At 43.4% G+C, this 22783-nt stretch overlaps 1 protein-coding gene across 4 annotated transcripts in view; it reads right to left on the minus strand.

Moving 5' to 3' along the window:
* LOC143908302 (bicaudal D-related protein homolog) overlaps positions 1-22783 on the minus strand; it is a 29677-nt gene that overhangs the window by 3680 nt on the left and 3214 nt on the right. For all 4 annotated transcript variants that reach the window (XM_077425916.1, XM_077425917.1, XM_077425915.1 and 1 more), the window contains exons 2-6: positions 21285-22170; positions 19577-20105; positions 1793-2125; positions 937-1106; positions 123-444 (exon numbers count right to left, since the gene is read on the minus strand). In XM_077425916.1, coding sequence (XP_077282042.1) covers positions 123-444; positions 937-1106; positions 1793-2125; positions 19577-19819 — 1068 coding nt within the window. In that variant the 5' untranslated portion in view covers positions 19820-20105; positions 21285-22170. The remainder of the gene's footprint in view (positions 1-122; positions 445-936; positions 1107-1792; positions 2126-19576; positions 20106-21284; positions 22171-22783) is intronic.

Raw genomic sequence — 22783 nt, forward strand, 5'->3', positions numbered from 1 at the left:
AAGAAGATGATTAGACAGATAAATAGATTATACGTAGGCGTTTGTTCGACTAGATAACTAAAACTAACGTTATACACTTGTAATAACGTAATAACAAATAAATGATAAAGAGGATTACTCACTGGCGATGGGTGGCGACTCTCTCGTTCGTTGGTGTTCACTTCTGCTTCGGAGTTGTTGAGATTGATCACCAGCATAGACTCGTCGCAATCGCTTTGCAGACCCGAGTCGTCCTCGCCACGTCTCAAGTGAGCGCACAACTCTCTCAGTCGCTTTGTCGCCCTCGCCACTTCCGTCTTCAGACCTCCGTCTTCCTGTTCCCCGAGCAAGCTGCTCTCCTCGCACTCCATCTCCGCTTGCAGAGATCGCGGTGGTTTCTGTATCGAGCCGGACCTGGCTCTCCTTTGTGCCTCGATAGCCGCTAACGCCGACGCCAGCTCGTCCCTGAAGGTAATAAATATGTTTCAATATATGTGATCGACGTATTTTAATACCTCATATGTAAAAAGTAGGTACAAAATAGATACTGCAGAAAATAATATCGAACAGATAATACCATATTATGACGAATGATAGCCAGCAAACACCAAGTAGCATGCAACTCTTACATGCTAGTTATAATTTCCTACTCAACAATGTAAATTCAATGTATGTATCATACTGCATACTGCGTTATATTGTGCATTTTTTGAGTAGGAAATTATAACTAGCAATGTAAGTAAACTATATAAGTTGTATATCACTTGATGTTTGCTGGATATTGTCCGCTTGATATCCCGCGTTTATTCGGTGAAGATGCGACCGTCACGAGGGGTTGGATTTTGGGAATGTGGAATCCGGAAAGATTTAACTGTGAGTGGATCGTGTTCAATCGAGCGTTGTCTCCGCGTATTAACCGTGGCCATATGGGCCACATATCACGGATTCTGGTCTCACCTCTCCTGCTCGGCCATTCTCGCACGGTGTTCCGCTTCGTGGCCGAGTCGCTCCAAGGCCGCGGCTCTCTCCTCGGCTTCCTCGAGGGCCGCAACCGCCCTGGCCCTCTCCTCGCGCAGCTCCAAGGACCGCCTCTCTAGCTCCGTTCTTTGTGCGGATACCAGTTGTACCTGAAACGTCACGTGCGAGATTTACGACATGCATGATACATACTAACAATGATTTCTCGTATCGCGATTCCGTCTATCATTTCTTTGTTTGATTTAAAATTAGAAACATAAAGTGTATAACGGGTAATATAAAATGCAAAATGTTAAAACATAGTAATCGTAACTCGCGAAATGCATCTTACACTGATTTATTTCTGTACACTTCTAATTCGATAAGCCTCCTACGTAAATCGCGAGTGATTCCTGAGAGTCGACATCCGGTTGCCATTACAAGGCGAGGTGAAAGATCGACGGAACGAGGCAAATCGAGCCGACCGACAAGGGTCACGTTCATTTTTATTCGATGATAAAATTTTCCCAGAGATTGTGCGCATAAATTCACGTGCGAACACAAGCAACGATTACCCCGCGCTTCCTTTTTATAATAAAAAGGATGCTGCGAATTATTCCATGCCAGCCCCGCCTGAGAACCGCATTCGGCTTCCGATGGATAATCATTAATAACGACAGTTTCCGTTTCACGCGGTAGATCAATTAGGCAAGAAGGAAACACCGCGGCAAGAAAAACTCGTAACATTAACGAATAGAGGGAAATAAATCAAGTTTTCACGTGCATAAAGGAGTTAAATTATGCACGCCCTTGGATGATGTATGATACGATCGAGATTAAAAATTCATGTCTATACCTCGTCCCTGAGAATCTCCAGGCTGCTGACGTGATCCTGCAGGGTGGTGTTCCTGAGAGCGCATTTTTCCCTCAGCACCTTCACCTCCACGAGCAACTGCTCCTCCTGCTTGGCGGCCTCTTTCAGCTGATCGGCCAGCCTCGTGTTTTGCGCCGTCAGCTCCGCGACGAGGGTGGCCTGGTCGCGTTCCGCTCTCCTCGCCCTCTCATTCTGCTCCTCCAACTGACTCCTGAGGGTCTCCACGTCCGCTTGGAGCTCCAAGGCCCTCGTCTCGCTTTCATCCCTGGCCTCCTCGAGTCTCCTTCGCAGTAGGTGCCTTTCCTGCTCCAAACTCTGCGCAAAAAAAGTGCGTTTCGGAGTGATTAGTGATCGCGATACCATGAATTATGTCTTTCGAATAATTTCGTGCCTGCGCCGACTCGAACAACGCAAGTTTCCGCGACCTCGGCTCCGAAACGTCGATTTAGCATTTAAAAGGATCTTGGCACAAAGACCCGCTGATGGTTATTCCTTTCGCGAAACTAACGTCTTACATCGTGCGCAAACGTCATTCGGTGAACCGAGAAGAAAAAAAGAAACCCGCGGCGTGAGAGTCAGCGCACATAAATTTACTTTTCTCAACGTCCAGACCTACGCACAACGAGATCGAGATGGTGCAGATAGATAAAGTTTGAGAACTCGGTGAAAGGAGCTTACAAATTTATTAACATACAATTAGACGCACAAGTTGACCGTTTAGCCAACTACCTCACTTTCCTTTTCTTTAAAGACCAGACGCTTTCCAAGATGAAGTAAGAAAAAAGTACGTCGCGAGCGTTTCTTTTTTTAATTATCGAATTACCGCGGATTAAAGCGAACAAAGAGAAGCAGATTGCAAATATGAAGAAGGAGATCGGAATTAAAAGAGAGAGAGAGAGAGAGAGAGAGAGAGAGAGAGAGAGAGAGAGAGAGAATGAGAGAAGAAGTATTGAAATATTTATACTTCGGCGTATAAGATCGTCTGGAAAAATCTCCGCAGACAAAGGTGCGAACACGGTGCTTCTGTGCGTAACAAAAGGACACGACGCGAGAATTGGTTTCGTTGCGGGTACACACGGCAAAGCGATGGCCATACACGCGAATCGTTTTGTTCCCACGTGGAGTTTCTCAACCTGATGCTCGATAACGCGCTCCGCAGCGCCGGTAATAAAACGTAACAATCGAAACCGCGGGCGGATTCTAAATGAAGCGTTAGCGTTAATTAACTCCATTTAAGTGAGACAATCCTGTTAATTAGCCGTAATAAAAAAAGCGACATTGCGCAATCGTATTACGGAGTGTAATAAGATCCCATGAAAGCACGGAGATAATACTTTATTTCTTCTCTTTCTCGATGATTCGTTTTTTAAATAATTCTGATTGTTTTCTTTCAACATTCGTTGATTTCAGTATTGTTGAATGTGTTCGTGACACCGTAATCGCGAACTGGGATCAGCACATATCGTGTTACAATCATGATTAAGTATTTCCTGCATGAAACAATGATCGATAACGATAAGATAAGATAAAGTATGATTAACGCAGATGCAGTTTAACTCTAATGATAAAGTATCGTTGTGACAACAAGCGCATCATGATTTAATTATTGCTCAGGTTCAAACCATTCGGGTTCAAGCTAATGTTAAATATTTACGACAAAATGACGTTGTAGATCCGTATTGACAGCACTGAATTCATATGTCATACTTTCGTTTTAAATATAAGATAAAGTGTTTGAATGCTTTATTATCCAGCAAGAACTGATAAATCTCCAAGTTACTTTCGATCGTCAAACGAAATATATAAAACATCATAGAAAACAACGTGTGTTCGCGTACAAGAGGGTTCGATATCGGTGAGGTATATCAAGTTGGAAAGCATGGCCTTGGTTTCCTATGGTTACTCATCGACCGATCGCCAGCATGTGCCCGCAGGTCTACAGTTCACCGATCCCCAAAGTCCCTGGAAAGCCAACGAACAATAGACACAATATTTAACGATGAAGGGCGGGACAAGAAACTTTTCCGGGCATACACGATTCGAATAATTAATTTTATCATAACATCCCGATATAATTAACAATATTTGGCCATGCAGATACTGATTAATCGCAAATCATTTAAAGTCGACTAATCTCAATATCTTGTATTATCCAAATTATGCGTCACGTTTAATTTTGAATTGCAATTCCTCTAATTGATAACCGCACAAAAATATCTTGCGTCAGAAGGATACAAACTTGCGTCATTACAGACTCGGTATTTGCACAAATATAGAAAAAGGAAAGTTGAAAAACGTATACATAAGATGTAAATAAAAATGTATATTCATTTCTTATATTTTTACACGAGACGAAGTATAGTCGAGATTAAGACAAGTTGTTTGGAGAAATCAAGTTATTGCTGATCCAATCGATTTTAATTGATCTGTCAAGAAAGAACGTTAACATATATCTATACACATCTAAGGAGGCTCTATATGACTTGGACATGATATGAATCACATATTTCCGACATCGCGTTCTCCGTGCAACGAGATGACGACGTCGCTCCAGTCCAGTTGTGCAGTTTTTGCGCGTTGTAACACAAATACGCCACCAGCCAGAAATACCGGTGCTCGCGGAAATACACGCGTTGAAATCTCTCGAGTGTGATGAGTCATACTCGAACTCGGACGGAGATTTTTTCGGCCCCTCGGACGTCGCTTCCTCCGCGGCCGAGCTGCTCGTGGTGCATGCAAGATGCAAAAGCGATTTCGAAACGGCCGACAACTCGAGGCTGTGAGTTGTCGGGTAAATTTGAAAGCGCTTCGGTATTTATTTAGATCACGTCATAGTCATAAGTGCCATTACCAAATATACATAGATCGGTATACCGATATAGAGCGCAAAAGTTGACGCAGAAGTTCACGATCTGCGCCCTTGTCTGCTCGAGCCCGATCACCGTTATATTTGCTTAAACCGCTATCGACCGTGCTATCTATTTGTTGACGACGGGCAATGAGTCACACATCCGTGACGCTGTTAGCGATGGTTCGCCAATCGGCGGACCGGTTGCGTCTGCAATTTGCAAAATACCATGCGCCGCACGCGAACGCGAGTAATTGCAGACAGTTGTGTCTTTTTAAACAGCGATTTAATGCCGTTGGCAAGCGGAGACGATCCCGGAGTCGTGACTCACGACTCTCCTGTCTGATTCTCAATCTTCAATTCGTCCCGTTGTTGCAAAACGCCGAGGACAGCGCGTCAGCATCGATGATAGGAATGATGGCATATCCCGTGAAATAAAAATTCAGTAAATTGCGACCATATATACATCATCGCGAGAAACTGCGACTGGCACGGATATATTACTGTTCGATTTTTAGTCGGCCCTGTCAGCTTCGTGCTTTTCGTGTCTACGCGCTATAAATATGCAGCGTAATATTCAAATGCCTTCGAGAAAAAGATATTTTTATCAACTTTTAAAAGCGCTTATCAAAAGAAGGAGAGAGAGAGAGAGAGAGAGAGAGAGAGAGAGAGAGAGAGAGAGAGAGAGAGAGAGAGAGAAAGTCATACGGCGCTGACTTCTTCTTGCTCTTAATTATTCATGAATGATATATGTTTGTGCATTCGTGAGACATCTTTTTAAAATGTGTAATTTTTTTGCATTTTAATTTGCCTGTACTTGTATAAAAAGTTCTTTCTTAAATTAAATTTCGCATTTTAAACTGGAGTTACGTAAACATTAAATGTTACAGATAAAAGAGCGAAACCTGATTTAGAGCAGGAGAGTCGAGGATACGCGAGTTTTTCGTCGAAACCCGCCGTCTCGAGCCGTTCTGAAACTTTCGTTTGCCGTCGTAAAGTCACGCGATCACGGCGAAACGGATATTTCGCTCTTATTGCAAAACACGCCGATCTCCGGCCCGCGTTCGATTCTAATTACACGGTAGGACGAGTGAGACCACCGTAGCGCAAATGCCTGCCAACGTGCGGCTTAAAGAGACAACCCCCCCACCCTCGTCGTTTTCTGCGCCGCCAGACTGCTATTCCGTTCTAAAGAAAGGGAAAGACATGCCTCGAAACCGAGATTCTTGAGAAACGGCCGGACGGTAAATGAAGTAAAAAAAAATTCAAGCTCAATGTCAAATGCCACACACACACACACACACACACACAATAAAATATTTTCTATTAAGTTTGAAATAGCTGCGCGACCGTACTTTATTTATGAATTATTTATCACGTGTATCGGCCATCATTTTCTCACAACTCCTATCTTAAATTTCAACGAATTGATCATTGAGTCTCACCAATAGACAGCACAACCGAAGCGCCGCCGGGATTTTTCGTATACGTTGGCATGCCATCCCGGAGGATGGGTCGCGGCGACCGTGGGAAAAAAGAAGTTTCGCGGATAATCGCGAAATTAATCACCATTATATTCACCGGGCAGCGTTGCGGCCGGTCAAGCCATCAGGCCGACCGGCGCGCAAGCATTATTGCGTCGCACTTCGTTCACTTTCCCTCGAAGGAAACGATAATGCCGAACGCGTGCAGTCGGACGGAGCGGCGTAGAAGGCGAAGGTAGGGAGGTCCGTAATCGCGAGGCAATGGCCTGTGACGAGTCCGGCGGTGATCGCGAGCTGGCGCAACCGGGTCCATCCGTTACGTGGTGGAACGAACGTATCCAGCAAAAACCTGACGCGGGGCGAAACGATCGGAATAAGATCGTCTCTCGTAAAGAAACCGCATCGATTCTGAGCGATATTTCGAAAAAAAAGAAGAGAAAGGAGATCCGAAATTTTTTAGATGATTTTTAATAATGCAACGATAGAGAAAATGCAGAAAATGATGTAAGTTCTCCAGCTTGGCTTCTTGGCAAAAAATTCGTCCCGTCACCTTCTCAATTCTCGATTCAATTTTGACAATTCAATTCTTGAAACAAATCTCTGTCGTAAAACGATTCGAGATCGCCATCGTAACTCCGCTTTGAATTTTCATTTCTCCGCACTCCTTCGCCAGTCTGATCGGATTATTAAATCGATCAGTGAAAGCGGATGTGTGTAATTGGCACAATCGCGCAAAGCCGCAATCGGCGGATGAATCCGTATACGCGAACGAGAGTGAAGAAATCCGCGTCGACAATCGCGCGCGGGTAAAAGGTTGCGTAATTTTTCACGCGGCACGTTTATCGGCCGTGACGACGCAAAGGAGCGAGTTAATTGGATCGGTGCACCCAGCTAAATCGATTCCATTATCGCGTGCGTGGGAGAAAATTCCCCGTCGGCTATTCTTTGCCGAGGAAGCGGCTGTTACAAAGCGCCGTCGAATTATTATTCATCTCTTTCGATCTACCAGGGAAAAGCCGCCGCTAATTATTCGCGAGGAACGCGGCGGACGACGCGATGGCGAGCGCACGCGAGGGTTATTGCTGCCTAATGATCTAATTAAGCGTCCTACTTCATTTTTACCAAAGGCTGCAAAACCGAACGCAATAATGAATTCTAAGGACTATTGTTGAAATATTTCATTCTTGAGAGATGCGGTATAAAATATTAAAAATTGGAGATTGATTCATATTTTAACAAAAGAGAAAATTGATTTTCCCATTACTAACGTACCAGTGGAAAATATTTAATTTAAATGCGTGTATTAAACTAATTTCACTTATATATTACACCTTTCACTATTTAATTCTATTTAATTTTATCCGTTATTTTTTCCAGTCTCTGATAAATCAAGAGAATGGTTTATTATTTTCTTCGTTAATATATTTTTATAAGATATAAATACATTGATTTATGCTTTCTCGAAACAGAATAATATTAATTTTCGCGATGGTTGTTTTGCACAATTAAATATCTTGTCACGCATGTGTTGTTTTACGCAAATGTAAAAGCAATTCCGGGGTCCGCTACCCGTTCGACTGCGGAAAACGGTTCGACCAAAAACCTATATGCGAGATATATTATCCAAATGTTTGGCGAACCGTGATAAAGTCTCTCACGGAGTCCGTGCCGGACTCGCGTTACGCAATTTTACTAACGAGTGGCGAAAATGCTGATTAAGTAGCGGTTCTTACGACACTCTCGTTAATAAAGGCACGCCGCATTCGGCCGCGGAAGTTAAAAAAAAATAAGGCGAGCTGTACGGCGATCGGACGGAAATGCAAGGCGCATGCAATCATCATCGTAACGAGTCGTGAAGCCGGTTTTTTCTCCTAGATCTTCCGCCGGCCGTATATGCACGAGTGACGAGCATACGGCCGTAATTAAAACGCGGTTTGATGATACACGCTAATTACGATAAAGCCACGGCTGTCAGGTGCGAAGTGTTTGGGAATACCTTGTCGTGATAGGCAGCGACGTGACTAAAAAAAAAAAAGACGCGGCAGCGAGAACAAGCGATTCGTGACGGGCAATTATACGATTCAATCTCGCAAATTAGCAATTTTCGATAATTATATACATTATATACGTAAATATATTAAACGTTCTTTGCGATATCGAGAGTCCAGTTAACGAAGTCCGGCCTACAATTCCTTATCCGTTTCTAGATCGCAACTAACTGCAATATAATAGTTACGCGGTTAGTTACAGTTAGCGTTAATCAACGGTAAAGCAATCGACTGTAAAGCTTTCGCGTGGAGCGTTCGTTGGAATATCTCCGTGGTAATTACAATACGAATAACGCTGTTATCAACAAGCGTACGCGTACGTGACTTAGCTGTTAATTAATAACAGCTAAATCCGCGAGGAGTATTTCTGTCGGGCCATATAACGAAATAAGATAAAGAAAGGTAATTAGTCTCTATACTGCGCAGATTTTTAACGATTTTTCGTTCCGCAAGACAGCAACGTAGAACGTATTACACGCGGCGGCGACGCAGCCAATTAGCACCGATGCGATGAATAATTCTGACAAGTGATACGGTTAAAGACGCTAAAAGTATAACGCTAAAGTATGTCTTGATTAAGACATTATAATCATGCAGTCGTGAAACTGTACCTTGAGTAATTATGTAAAAAAAATTCGACAGATCGTTAGCGGCTATTTGATTAAAGATATTACACGGAGTGGGTTACGCGAGTGCCCGGGATATAAATCGTTAATTAATTTAATCAGTCCGCCGGTAAACACGGTCATTATTATGAGTTTGCAAAAGTGACGCGTGACTCACCGCGAGTCACGGTTAAATCGCCGCGTTGACCAACGAAATTCGCGCGCGGTTTGCACTTTCGTAAGTATCTCAAGGCTATTCTCCTCTCCAAGCCGTCGGAAATTTTGTACACTTCAACAAGAGATAAAAAGCCTTATCTTATCGGGCCGATCTGAGCAAATCGCCAACATCTGTTCGATAGCGGGGAAACTTTCGCGCGAATTCGACGGACGAGATCTCTCGAATGTGCAATCACGATCGCGTATAAGAAACGTCCGGCACCATATAGAAATATTCAAGTGTCGTGGAAGGAAAATTGTACCTTTACCTTCTTTCTCGTACATTTTTAAGCTCGACCGTCCCGCAATATGTTTGCTACGTTTTAAAATCGAACGGCAGAACAGATGGCGGCGACGATTTCGCAGTAAAGTAGGAAATTCCTGGCCTAGAACAGTCTAGTTTTATATAAACGGGTTAACAGCTGTTGCGTTATGTCGTCACGGGTCACGAATGCAACGATGGCGATAAAAATGCGCGATTCCGCATTTTACGGGTAAATTTTCATCTGTTGCGAAAGCGGCTGACGGTTCCTCGACGCGCTTGCTGCTGGCGTCGAATATCGTTCGTTAGCACGTCATCCCCGTATATGTATTTTGATCGCCGCGACGCGCTCGCGTTACTCAACGAGACCGTGCGAGCTGAAACTCTCTGCCGGCATATGATATTTAATTTAAACGACGATCTACGTTAATGAGGCACTCAGAGACGCAACAATATAATATTACGAGCGATAACCCGGCGTGTAATTTGCCAGCCGCGCATTGTCGGGTAAGTACGCGCATATGCATTTTTCTCATCGCGCGACTTACTTTCCGCGCGCGCGCGGAATAATATTACTCAAGCGCGGGAGATAGAGCGGGAGAAAAATCGGGTCAGTCGTGCCGCGGAAAATCGAGGGACCTGCAAACGGAAGAGAGTCTAGTTAGTCCTCCGCCATTGTCCCAGTCGCGGCCAAAAATATATATACATACATCGTCACCCTTTCTCAAGCGGTAAACCGCGGAGTCGCGCGGAGAACGAGATGAAATATCGTATGTCAAACCGCAAACGCGACACTGCTCGGTGAAGAAACCGAAACGCCAGCTTTCCCGAGGGTGGAAAGGAAGGCTATTTTTCGGGAAACCGACAGGTAACGCAAGACCTGAGCCGCGCCGTGCGTAATTAAGCCTTATAAATGATCTTCCTATTAAGATAAGATCCATTCAAAACAGAGAGAATAACCCCGGAGAGAAATAAGATACGGTTCCAGAGATAGAGATATACACTGCTCTCCAATTACACGGAGGTATGTTTAATGCAATTCCCTTCTAATATATTCGGTATTAAGTAACCCCAAGTAAGTCGCGTCGAAAGGCAAAACTCATCGAGGCAACACAACCGCTTGTATCTCTCAACGGTTGGCCTCGCCGCGCCGTCCGTAATCGAGAGAAATAAAGACGGGCGAGACGCGTGGTGAGACAACGGCGATGTAACCGGCTATTGTGCACGCGCGGTCGGGAACTCCGTTATTCTCTCCCTCGCTCGCGGAGACGCGTCCGCGTCGTCGCGACGAGTTGCAATTGCGAACAATGAGAGTATCGTTCGCAGCTCCCGGCCGTAACGGCGCGTCGCGCGCGGATTTCTAATCTCGGCTGATCTCTTTCGTCGTTCTGTTTCTCGCGCACCTTACGACAACGGTGCCTAGCGTCGCGACGCCGATTCCTATTTCACCTGCGCGCGAGGGTTTTCATCGCTCGCGACATCCCGCCCTTTTCGTGTTTCGGCTCCGACAGACGAAGGAAACGGTAACGATATCGCGTGAACTTCAGATCGGTGTTTAACATATATACGGAAACGAAGTTCTTCGCCGACAAAGTTCCTCCACGGCGCGTTCCGGTGTTTTGCATTGAGGAAAAGCGAGCCTGAGAAGGCAGCGAGAGGGGGAATAACAATCGCTCTAATCGCCGCTTAACGGTACCCAAGTGTTAACCTTCCGATTACGGGCCAGAGGCGATTACACATTACGCGTCTGTTTCCTGAAGTGATAGCTATTTGCATTAGAACCGTGGCCGCTCGAGTTGCTTAACGAATTAATCTCACCTTATCTTATTTTTAAAGCGCGAGAGGAAGCGGGAAACCGTAGATTACCGGTGAATATATCTCGATTTCGGGATTTGAACTTTCTACGATTCGGGGAACGATCACACGGCAATTAAGTACCGGCGTTTGAGATAATTTCTTTGACCGAGTGCCCCGGGGGATACGTTAAACGCGCCGAGTAGCTATTAGAAACCTCGACACATTAGAAACAATCGTGACATTCTGGTGCCGCGCCGTTTGCGGTCGGATGGTCGTCGATTGAACGCAACACTTGGAAAGTCAGGAAAAATCACCCTTTACGAGGATTACGGGAATCTTTCATTAATACCTGTTGATATATACTGTTAAATATTATAAAAGATGAAATTTAAATCAATTCCTTAAGTTAAATAACATTTTTTTATTTTTAACTACCATGTGTGTCGAAATTTATTATGTTAACGCAAAACAGTATTATTTTAAGTTCATTGATTTAGTTAAATTAACGACATATTAAGTAGAAGAAGTGATGACCTATATGGTTAAAAATTACTCAAATTGAGTATATAATTTGACTACGAATTTAACAGTGTATGACATGAAGCTTTTTTTAATTGCACTTTCTTCCAACATTTAATTTCTTCTCAGAGCTTTCAAATATAAAATTGTATAAAAATGTCATTTATTTTACATTTGAGAATTAAGGTGCATGAGAAAGGGGTGAAGTGACTCTTTTCTGACAATGAGTTGGCCTCTCATTTTGTTAAATACTAACGAAGAGCGATTTATTCCGCCTTTCTAATCCTACTTTGAAGAAAAAAAAGGAGACACAAAGCAAGATAAGTATAACAATTCTCCGCTATTGTGTCGACGCCGAATAAAACGTGGAAAGAGTAGTCTCGCCGCGCGCAACCGTACGAGACAATCGCGCAACACAGCCGACGACTTTGTAAACGCGAAACCATTGTACGGTCACGCGGCTAAACAAGAACGCAGGGGAGAGTAAAGAGGGTAGAACGTTTCTCGAGGGGTTTTCGGCCTAACGGTCTACTTTTTTCGAGGCCTTCCGGTCCGCTTCGCGCGCGGTCCCGCTCGTCGTTTTCCGACCGCGCGCCGCGCCGCGCCGCGCCGCGCCGCCTCTGGCTTCTTCATTCGCGCTTCTGCAATTAGCCCTGCGTGGCTGCGGACTATTATCGCATACCGATACGGACCGCAGTGCTCGCTTCACGGCCTGGAACCCGGCCTGAAGAACGAACTGGGTCAGGGTGCTTCGGGAAAGAAATCTAGACGATAACGGTTTCCCGACGCGGAATGAAGCATAATCTTATGCCGCGGAACTCCCATACGTTTCTACATTTCTCCCGATTTTCTAACGATTTTTGCGTGTTAAATTCATACAGGATATATACATAACAGCTAGATATACGTTACGCGAAAGCTAAGAAATTGAGAAGAAGCTGATATCGCGTGAAATCGAAATTAAATCGCAAATATCTCGTTGCTAATGTCCAATGTCCTATCATTCGCAGTCGACTTTCGTTGCGCCGCGGAGGAAAGGAGAAAAAGACAGGATATCGTTTCCTGACACAAAGAGAAATCCTCGAACTTCGTGACCGAACGAATTTCCTTTTCGCAGGCGCTCATGCGAGGCACGAAAGGCCACGGCTGAAGTGTAACGGCTAGATAAACGACTCGAGAGCTAGTCCGCCCGAGAGCAGGATTATAAAAAAAGCGACTTTTCCTCGTCGGAAAAAGTCACGGAGAAAAAGTTTTCCACGCTTCCCTTCGGGGCATCGCGTCGATCCATTATCTCGCAAGGCCCATAGTCGGCTGATCGCGAAGCGGCTCGCGCGCGCTTTTTTTCTTCGCTCCGATGCGAGAAATCGTTTGACTCGTTATGGCATATCTGGGAAAGCTCCGGGACGCGTATAATACGCGTGCAGGATAGGCCGAACGTGACTTCATTTACATCACATTCCGTTTTCTCTCTCCGCTCGAGACCACCGGCCAGAACCATTGTGTATGCTCTCTCATTGCATAACGAATTCTGCCACCGTTCATTGGAAACAATAGATTACATGGAATTATCGCGTCTATATTTATATTGCCCCTGCGAGATTGTTGTCATTTCGCTATTCTTGCCGCTCATAATTAGACATAAAAGTGAGTCGCTGCGCGCATATTGATACATCACGATCCTTATACGAATTTTAAAAATGAGAAAGAACACTAGAGACAGATGCGGACAGTGTTTTTCCTACACAGAGAAAAAAATATTTTTAATTTGAAAATATCTTTAGTTTTAAGAATATTTTTTATTTGAAAATATCTTTAATTTCAACGTGGAAATCTTGAAATTTATATATATATTGTTTCGTATATATAAGCAAGATCACTATATAATTTTCTTATAAGAATTTCAACTTTTTATCTCAACATTTTTTTCTTGGTTGAACTATATATGTATAATAACTTCAATCAAGTTTTCTTCGTTTAACGCAATATAATCTCATTTCAAGATTTCCACGTTAAAATTAAAGATATACTTTCAGTCAAGAATATTCTTTTTCTCTGTGCATTCATCGAGAAATATCAAACAATCAAGACAAAGCACTTGAGAAAAATTATACGATAAACTGCCGTTCTGAAGATATACTTCATCAATGTAATGCTAATCTTTTTTTCTCTCGCCCTCGAATTCAAGCGCGGGACAAGCCAATGTCGACCGTGACAGTCTAATTAAGTGTTCCGCGCTTAATTAGCACGCTTGCATCTCTCGAGGTTAATGGGTGATCTCGATTTTTGCCGCGGACGAGCCGCCGATTCCCAGGTCGACGCGGTGCAGAGGCGTGCGAAACTCCGGCGGCTTTCTCAAAGCGCGAAGAAGCGCTTGCATATATAAGTACAAGATACAAGACCCGCGTTTTTTTAACGCCGCGCGGCGCGAATCGGTTGCCGAGCAGTCCGCTTTCAGACGACCATTACAACCGCGAGCGCACACCACCCGACGACTCGGCTCGGCTTTCGTTACGACTCGCGATCGCGACCCATATTTCTTTTCTCGCCTCGCAAAAGCACGCGCGTAAAGATGAAAGTGTAATTTTGATGAATTTTGATCGCCAGCTTAGACTGAGACTCTCGAAGGTTTTGCTCGGTGATAGATGACGACCGCAAATGAGCTACGGTCTGTCCGCGCGGTAATTAACGCGATCGTAAATCAGGTGATAGGAAAGCGGTAATACGCAGCTCTCTAAGTTTCCCTTTAAATATAAGTACGATTTCAAGCAAATTTAACAAAACAAATTGATTTTTCTCCAGTCTTAAACATTTAATGAAAATTTATTAAATATTTTTGTTTCAGTTGGATTTTTATTGAATAAATATAATTGTATTATATATAATTAGACATTTATATATATGTAAATAATAATTATATATGCGATTAAGAAAGTGTCGCTAATTAAATCAGTCGCACATTTATCAACGAAGATGTCAAATCCGGGGCGACAATTGCTAACATTTCTACGCAAAGAAAATTCGTGCATGATCGATGTTACGCGTGCGACTCATTAATTATACACGCTCATAATTTACCGTCCGGCGTAACTGAATATCGAGTCGAAATGGTTAGGAACCGATCGGTAGAGGAAACGTGTACGTTCCATCGATGATTCGCGATGCTTTCAACCGATTTCGAGTTGTGTAAGGGACTGCGATTATTCCGATATACAAGCGTGGCGAGCTTAATTAATGACGAAACCGGAAGCATTAGATGGTCCCGCCTGCGGCGCTCGGTCTGGAACGTGCTATCGCCTTCACGCTTAATATTTTACGCACGCAACGTGCGTTCAAATGGTGATCGCGAGTAAACACGCTCGTGCATAGACGAGGCGTCATAGATAACGGCGTGACGTCAAACAGAGGTGCACGCGCACATTAAATTTGCGTGGTAACGCAATTAAGCGTTACTCATAGCGGTCGATACCGATTAAATATTCGCAAACATTGGCGAGAAGAGACAGGAAAAAAGAGATAGATGTCGTTCGAAAAGTGAGAGAACGATTGTACTTAATGTACAATTAACGCATATACGAAAACGCGGATTTTTATTTCCAAATCTATTAACATGTGTAGGTCTGAATAGATCTCGGAGATGCAAGAGACGAGAAGCTAGAGAATTTTCCCATAATCTCTTCTCTTTATATAAGTTACAATAACCGCACGAGTGTTCGAAGAAATTTGTCCTTTCGCCGGAAAGGATAATTATATCCGGAAGTAAGAAGGAAGTCACGTATACTGTCATTTCAGTCATTTGGATGAAGGTATAGCTATCTTCTCGGCTGCACAGTTCTCGCGGGGACACTATTGCGAGCATCGCGGGATGGAGCTTTTTCTCCATATTCCTCCTTCTCTGTGCTGTTATTATTATATTAAAGGATGAAATTTAAACCAATACCTTAAGTTAAATAACATTTTGTTAACTTTAACTACCATGTGTGTCAAAATTTATTATTTTAACTTCACTGGTTTAGTTAAATTAACGACGATATTGAGTTGGAGCAGTGGCGAACTATATATAGGAATGGTTAAATTAAAATGACTCAAATTCAGTATAATTAACAGTACGAATTTAACAGTGTGATGGCCATGCGTCCTGTGTCCTACATTCTCGTTTTAACATTTAAATGTGGATCAAAGATTGTATCTCCGCTGGTTGCTCCTTACATCGATCTTATTATCGTACCATTTCTTATGGTACATCTTACATTTCTAATGCGTTTTACTTACGTGTATCTACTATGTTTTCATTTAAATATTCAACTATTAACTTTAACTCCAGAGAGACTGGATTAAAGGCTCGTGCCTATTCGTTTGCCACATCGTGTCTCTCACAATTAGTGCATCGGTAGCTGTGCTCGCTGTAACGGGTAATTGTCCAGATCCGATTTAAAGGGTACGGGTAGGCGCGGGCCTTCCGCACGGGGGTCAAAAATAAGGCGACAGGCAGAACGCGGAAAGATAGGGGATATACGTGGGTAGGCAGGCGCAGGCAGAGCGTAGTGCCGGGCATTGTCTCCGGGGCCATTCGTTGTTGCTTAAGTGGCTTGTTTCCACGCTTTCGTAGCTCCCCGCGATCGTCGGTAGGGAATCGCGTTGTCCGTGTACGAAACGCTGGGTGCCGCGCCGCGAAACCGCGCTTATTATTATTAAGACGCGCGATTGCGCCAACCGGTCTTGAATTAAATAACATGGCACCGGCGTGGAGCAAGTGCGAAAATGCAACAACACGGACAAAAAGAGGAAAGTTCAATTAGGTAAACAGAATTAGTTGCCGAGCGACCGGGGCTGCCGTAATCTACGCTAATTCTGTCGCAATTTATGAGAGAAGCATAATGATGAAAAGTTTGGAAACGCTCAAAGAGATAGACCCGCAGATCCGACGTTTCTTGTTTGAACATCAGGCTCCCGGAATTCAACGCGCACTGTTAAATTCGTATAGTGTCAAATTATTATACTCAATTTTCGTCTTTTTCTGCTCCTACTCAATATATATGTCGTTGATTTAACTAAAACAATATTAATTAAACTAAACCAATGGAGTTAAAATAATAAATTTTGACGCACATGGTAGTTAAAAATAACAAATTGTTATTCAACTCAAGGTATTGGTTTAAATTTCATCTTTTAATATTTAACAGTGTGCTCTCGCTCGTCGAAAACCATCGAAACGCGGGCAGGATCCCGATCGTGCCTACGAATCGTCGTCGTAAGAGAAAGAAAAGGTCACTCGAAATGCAAACTTGTGATGTGTCTCGTGGCCCGATTTCGACGAAATCCGCGGAGAAACCGTACGTTTCTATCGATGACCTTTAATCACTGTATTTCCTTTTTTTCTTTCCTTCGTTCGCTCTTCGCGGAGGGGAGAATAGCCGTCGCAAGAAAGCATACGCGCAACGCGATAATAATACTCGGCGGTAAATGAACAGCCTGGTATTTGAGGCGGACGCGAATAACCCTAACTGTCTCGCTTGGCCCGTCCCGATGGCTCCGCGAATGCCGGCGTGTCTCTCGGAAAGGCATAAAAGAGAGAGGAAACGAAACATTTAAGGTAATCACATGCAAACAGCCGTAAAATAAAGGCAATTATATAAATGAGAGAAATTGCGTTTATTCTAGCGACGAGTGGTGGCACATTAGGAGAACAAGAAAGCGAGCGTTATGGTAAGACATGTTGGCGGAAATGTCCCAAACTTGACAGTTTCTGAGCAATTAATTAAATTAATTTAGAGCTTGGACCGGACACTAATACAAATGTTTCGGTTTTAATAGCAAATAATATTAACCCGGGACAGGCGCGTGGGGTGATTTTTACACCCCAATATCGAAAAGATGAAGCTCACGTCACAATAATTTTAATATGCTTCTTCCATTTTTTTAAATATTTTTTTGGTTTCTCCTTATTTTCTTCAAAAAATGTTGAGCAAATCTATTGTCCTCAAATATTAATAAATTATAAAATAATAAAAAATATGCAATTTGTAATTAATAAAGACTTTTAATTAGGGTGTAAAAATTATCCCAGGTGCAGATCATTTATGCAAAAAAATCAGGCGCCCATTCCCACGTTAACAATTCGTAATTTTCTTATCGAATTGATACGAGAGATTCGTCTTTTCGATGTGTTTAGTATTCCGAAATTCGCTGGTCGCATATCTTGTCACGTGTCTGTCCCTTGTTTCTCGAACATACGTGACGAGACGCAGCATGTATTTTCAATCTTTCCGGCATCGAGAGTTCCGCGTTATTTATCGTCTTATGTAATCGGCGTGCGCTGCATGCTCGCGTAGGTACATCACGGCAGCAAATTTTCCGCAGCCGGCCGGCGCGGCGGCGGCATAACGTTGGAAAGCGACTGTGTGTCCGTTTTAAACACGAAGGTGAAAATTTCCGGCCGGTTGACGTTAGAAATGTCTTTGGCTTTGCGATTGTCCGCCGTCGCTTCTCGAGCCTTCTCGGCTGCACTGCATTGTTGAGGAAAAAAAGTAAACGCCCGGAAAAACCTTCGTTCAATATATTTGCGGATTGCTGCAGATTTACTTCAGCGACACGAGTGTGACTGGTGGTTCACGATAATGCATCAGTCCAATTTCCATCGCGTTCAATGACGCGTTAAATGACATGATCCGTGCCTTCGATTACGATCGACCGACAGATTTGCAATTTAGCTCTTAAAAAACGACACGTGCGACATTTTTGTTGTTGAAAGAATTCCAGGAGAAATATATTTCGCCGATGCCACAGGATATATCTCTACTTTAAATAGATAGAGATTTGTTTTATCTTCTCCTTATCTTCGTACAATTAACAGTTTTATCAATCAGATAAGACGACACGCTGCAGCAGTGATAAAGCACGGCGATGTAAATGGCTCGCGGCAGTCCCTAATCGCCGCGGTGGACAGATTCTCAAGGAGTTGCTTGTTTATGCGGTCGGTGAGTCACTTCAGGTTTCCTCGTCTATTTCGTCATAAAACTAGCAGCAATGTAATAAGATATAAAATCGAAGGAAGGAGGATTAACGTTCGCGAAAGTGGAGCACGAGCTGGTTGCAACGCCGTAGCTTGCAGCGCCGCCGTTGCGCACGTGCAACGAACGGATTGCATTATGTACATACATGCGAAACAGAGCAGACTCACGGCGTAGTTTTTCCATTATAAAAAGTATTGTTTTTCCACCGGTGCCTTCCTCGTACGAGGTTGCAATCCCGCGCAGGCGTGTCGAAAGTAAAACTCACCTCGTTAAATCGGATAATCGCGCGATGCACTCCGCTTTTAATTAATTTTTTATCTAATAAACGCCGAGCGAAAGATTATATAAGCGTTATCTCTTAACTGCAAGCGTGGACGATAAATTGCTCTCGTATATAGTTATATATATATTTCGCACTTAAGAGAAAACGCGCTGAATTATTTATTTTCATAAATCTCTCTTTTATCTAGCAACATCTCACACATAAATGAGTGATTTTTACTTCAGTATTTTTTTTTATTAATATTTTATCATTTATCAGTTTATATTTAACGATTGAAGGAAGAATGATTATTTCCTACATTTATATTTAGAGCGTTCTACATGCGAAAGAAAAAGAAAATAGATATGGGATTTTAACAGACTGTGCGAATGGCTGTGATCTTAGGTAATAGTGCAATAAGATACAATAATGTATGTAATATTATGTTGTTAAGGCGAATAAATTTTATAATAGGCTATTAGGTTATTAGGCATTGGATATTAGACGTGTTTGTACCCGTGGAATGGATGTAGGTATGAATGGTTAAGGAAATGATTGTAAACCAAGTCCACTTTCTGGCTGTTGCTAAAGTTAATAAATATGTATATTTAGAGCGTTCTACATGTAGATTATTCTTCTTCTTGGACTAATGGATTCGAATATGTCAGGTAAACAAAACTTTTTTAAGCAATATGTAAATTGTACATGTACTCACTTCCAATTTAGCGGAGTACTCCTCGGCCAAGGTTTCACCCTGCTTCGTCAACTCCTGATTTCTCTCGAGTAGAGCCTTGCCGAGTTCGGCGGCCAGGACGAGGTCCCTCTCGCGTTGCTTCAACAACTCGGCGGGGTCCTGCGCCACGTCCTCGTGGTCCAGCGAGTGCCTCCTCGCCTGGAGATCCGAGATCATGTCCTCGAGGGCGTACGGCTCCGTCTGACAGTCTTTCTTCGGCAACATCGCGAATTATTGGCGCTCCTTCCACGGCACGGCACGGCGAAACGTCACTTCTGCACCGATTCGCGCGCGGCACGAACTCGCGATTCTCGATCGATGTGCGGCACGAAAGGGGGAGAGGAAACACCGCGTCAGGTGAACACTTGGGCAACAACACGTCAGATGTATTCGACACGGACGCGGACACACCGTGTGATAATGCCAGCGACGTCGTCACGATCGGCTCTCCTTCGTGGACGTCGCGCGGACGTGCGTGGGCAGCGTCAAATTACCGGGCGCCATTGATTAGCTGAAATCAATTAATTCCAGATTTTTCACTCTTATTACGTTTGACAAACGAAGCGCCGCCGCGCCGTGCATCGAGGCGATGCGATATTAAAACTGAGCGAAATTAAACGAACTAAACCTAACGAACCCGAGTTGAGGAACTGAGTTTAACTTTGTGAAATATATGTTTTTATTCTAATGTAGCATTTATAAGATAAGATAAGATTATATATAACATGTATTATATCTAAATAAATTATTAAAGAAATGTATAAAACATTCGGTTATATATAATATATATTTTTCAACATTGTGTGTATGCATATAATTTTCTGTTCCCAATTCATTATTATACTGTTGTAAAATTATTATTTTTATTTTTTATTCAATAAAGATTTGATTAAAGCGTCGTCCCCTATGACAAAGAAACAATTTCCATCAGGCAAGCATTGACAGATTATCACGTTAATGATAAAGAGACTACAGAAATGTGAAATACATACATCGCTAAAACAATAAGATATCCTTTCACACTGTAATCAAGTATCCGTATAAATCTCTATAAAAAGCTATTTAATCGACCGTAAACGAATCTTATCTACATCATTGCTCATAAATATTTCTTCATCCACGGAAACTTTACTTTCTTTATTTTTGCAATTTATGCAGTTCAAATCCTAGAATTCTGTATGAATCATCAGCTGTATTTATTCGCTGGCTTTTGATTTCAGATAAAACAATCTTTATTTTTCCAAATCTTTATCATCACGAGAAACGTGAGGAAATATACGTGAGCAAATATTTGTAATCGATAATCTGTATATTTTTCTTATTATCTAATACGGCGCTATTACGGCACGAGTGTCCATCAAAAGAGAAAGAAATAAACAAAAGACTCATTTCTACATCATATTTTGACTTCAATGAAAACGAATTTCACGCGTGTTAATTTATTCCTATAAGCTATTAATTTCCATAAAATAGGTACATTAGACACGTTTATATTTCTTTCTTTTTTGAGATTCATTCAGAGCGTTGCAAGAGACCTCGAGGTGCATCAGCTCGGCGTCTCGATAGACTTTACAACCTGTTTCGCTCGGAGGACCGCGCGCGACCCAAAAGCAGCCGGGCCTTGAAGTTCCTCGCAGCGGAGCACGCGATTCAAGAACCTCCTGATAATGACGCATAACGCACTACTCACCTCTCAACTCCGCGTAATCGCGCGACGCCGCGCGTGTCGGACTCTCTCCTTCGGGTTCCCGTCCTCGAGAATCGTGGGTCAGCGCTCTCTCGGCTACCGGAAGCGATCGGTCGCCTTGACATTGCGCTCGACGTACTCGTAATCGCATAAACGCATCCGGACTAGGTCGGGCCGCTTCACCGTCATCGTTAACAGCATCATCATTATCGACGAGGACAACGAGGAGAACGTTCTCATTGCGCGAGTGCAACGCACTCTCCGTTGTGCCTCTTCCCGGGGATATCGATCGCGGAAGTTCGCCGCGCTATCGATCGACCGCGGCTATCACCTGGACGGTTTCTTCCGCCTCCCGTTGCCCCGCGCGCCGCAACTCGATGTCATATACCCTGTCCCAGAAGGAGATGTTTATCGAGCTCGAGAATCGTCCGGCCGATCCGTCCGGCGACTCCTCGATCTTTTCCTTGTTCGGAGCGAGGCCACTCGAATGGAAAGTCCAATTGCGACACCACACTTGCGTTCGTTCGTTCGTTCGTTCGTTCACAACTCGTTCGAGCACATCCGGTTACGAATCACCCGCGGATTTATAATCGTAAGGATGATCGATGATTTCTCGCGGCGAGCACCGCGCTGTCAGGTCGGAAAGGAACCGCGTGAATTACGGCGCAACGATACTCCGTGGTTCTCCATTTATCCGCGTTGAACAACGTTCGCTTTAACTTCGAATAAGAAAGATCGAGAGGAAGATGGATGGCTCTCAGACAACTGCGCTGTTTATTTCAGAGTGACGAAGCAGAGATCTTCTGCGTTGGAACCGCAGATCACGAGAGTCCCTCGGCGTGAGTTTCATTTGCGACAAGATCATCTCGCACCGAGATTCCAGCCATCTCTGCAAGAAAAATCAAGAAGGTATTAGTCTCTCGCCATTGTCGCCCTTAGAAATAATAGAGTAAGGAAAGGCTATTTGTGTGAATCACTCGAAGAAAGAATTGAATAAAAAATTTTCAGGACATGCAGAAAGCTCCAAAAAACCAACAAGCCCTATGACTAAAAAAGCTCCTCCCTGCCTTGACAATATACTGCAAATCCAAGTGTGTTATTTTTACGCGCATAAACGTCTAAAAATGATACATTAGACTGAAGATCTTTTTACATGTTTCTTCGTGTGTTAAATTACGTCATTTAAAACGTTTAATCGTATTATCATGTCATTTAGACGCATGCATGATCGTTACGGTAAATGAAACGTTTAGTTAAAGATCGAACTTCTACTAACCTAAGAAAAACAAACATCGACGATCGTCAATAAACAGCTAAAATGTTATCTGGCAAACTCGATATATTGGTGGCGATCGTAGCGCAGAAAGATGTGCGCTGCTCCAACGAGCCGAAGATCCGAGTTCAAATCCGACCAAAAATCGTCGGTTTTTATTTGATCGCCACCTCTCGGATGGGTTAAGGGCAACCCACCGAGAGTGCATCTCTAAGAAACCCGAAGAGAG

Source organism: Temnothorax americanus, unplaced genomic scaffold (genome assembly GCF_048541705.1).
Source record: "Temnothorax americanus isolate GAGA-0224 unplaced genomic scaffold, ASM4854170v1 Scaffold91, whole genome shotgun sequence".
Taxonomy (NCBI): domain Eukaryota; kingdom Metazoa; phylum Arthropoda; class Insecta; order Hymenoptera; family Formicidae; genus Temnothorax; species Temnothorax americanus.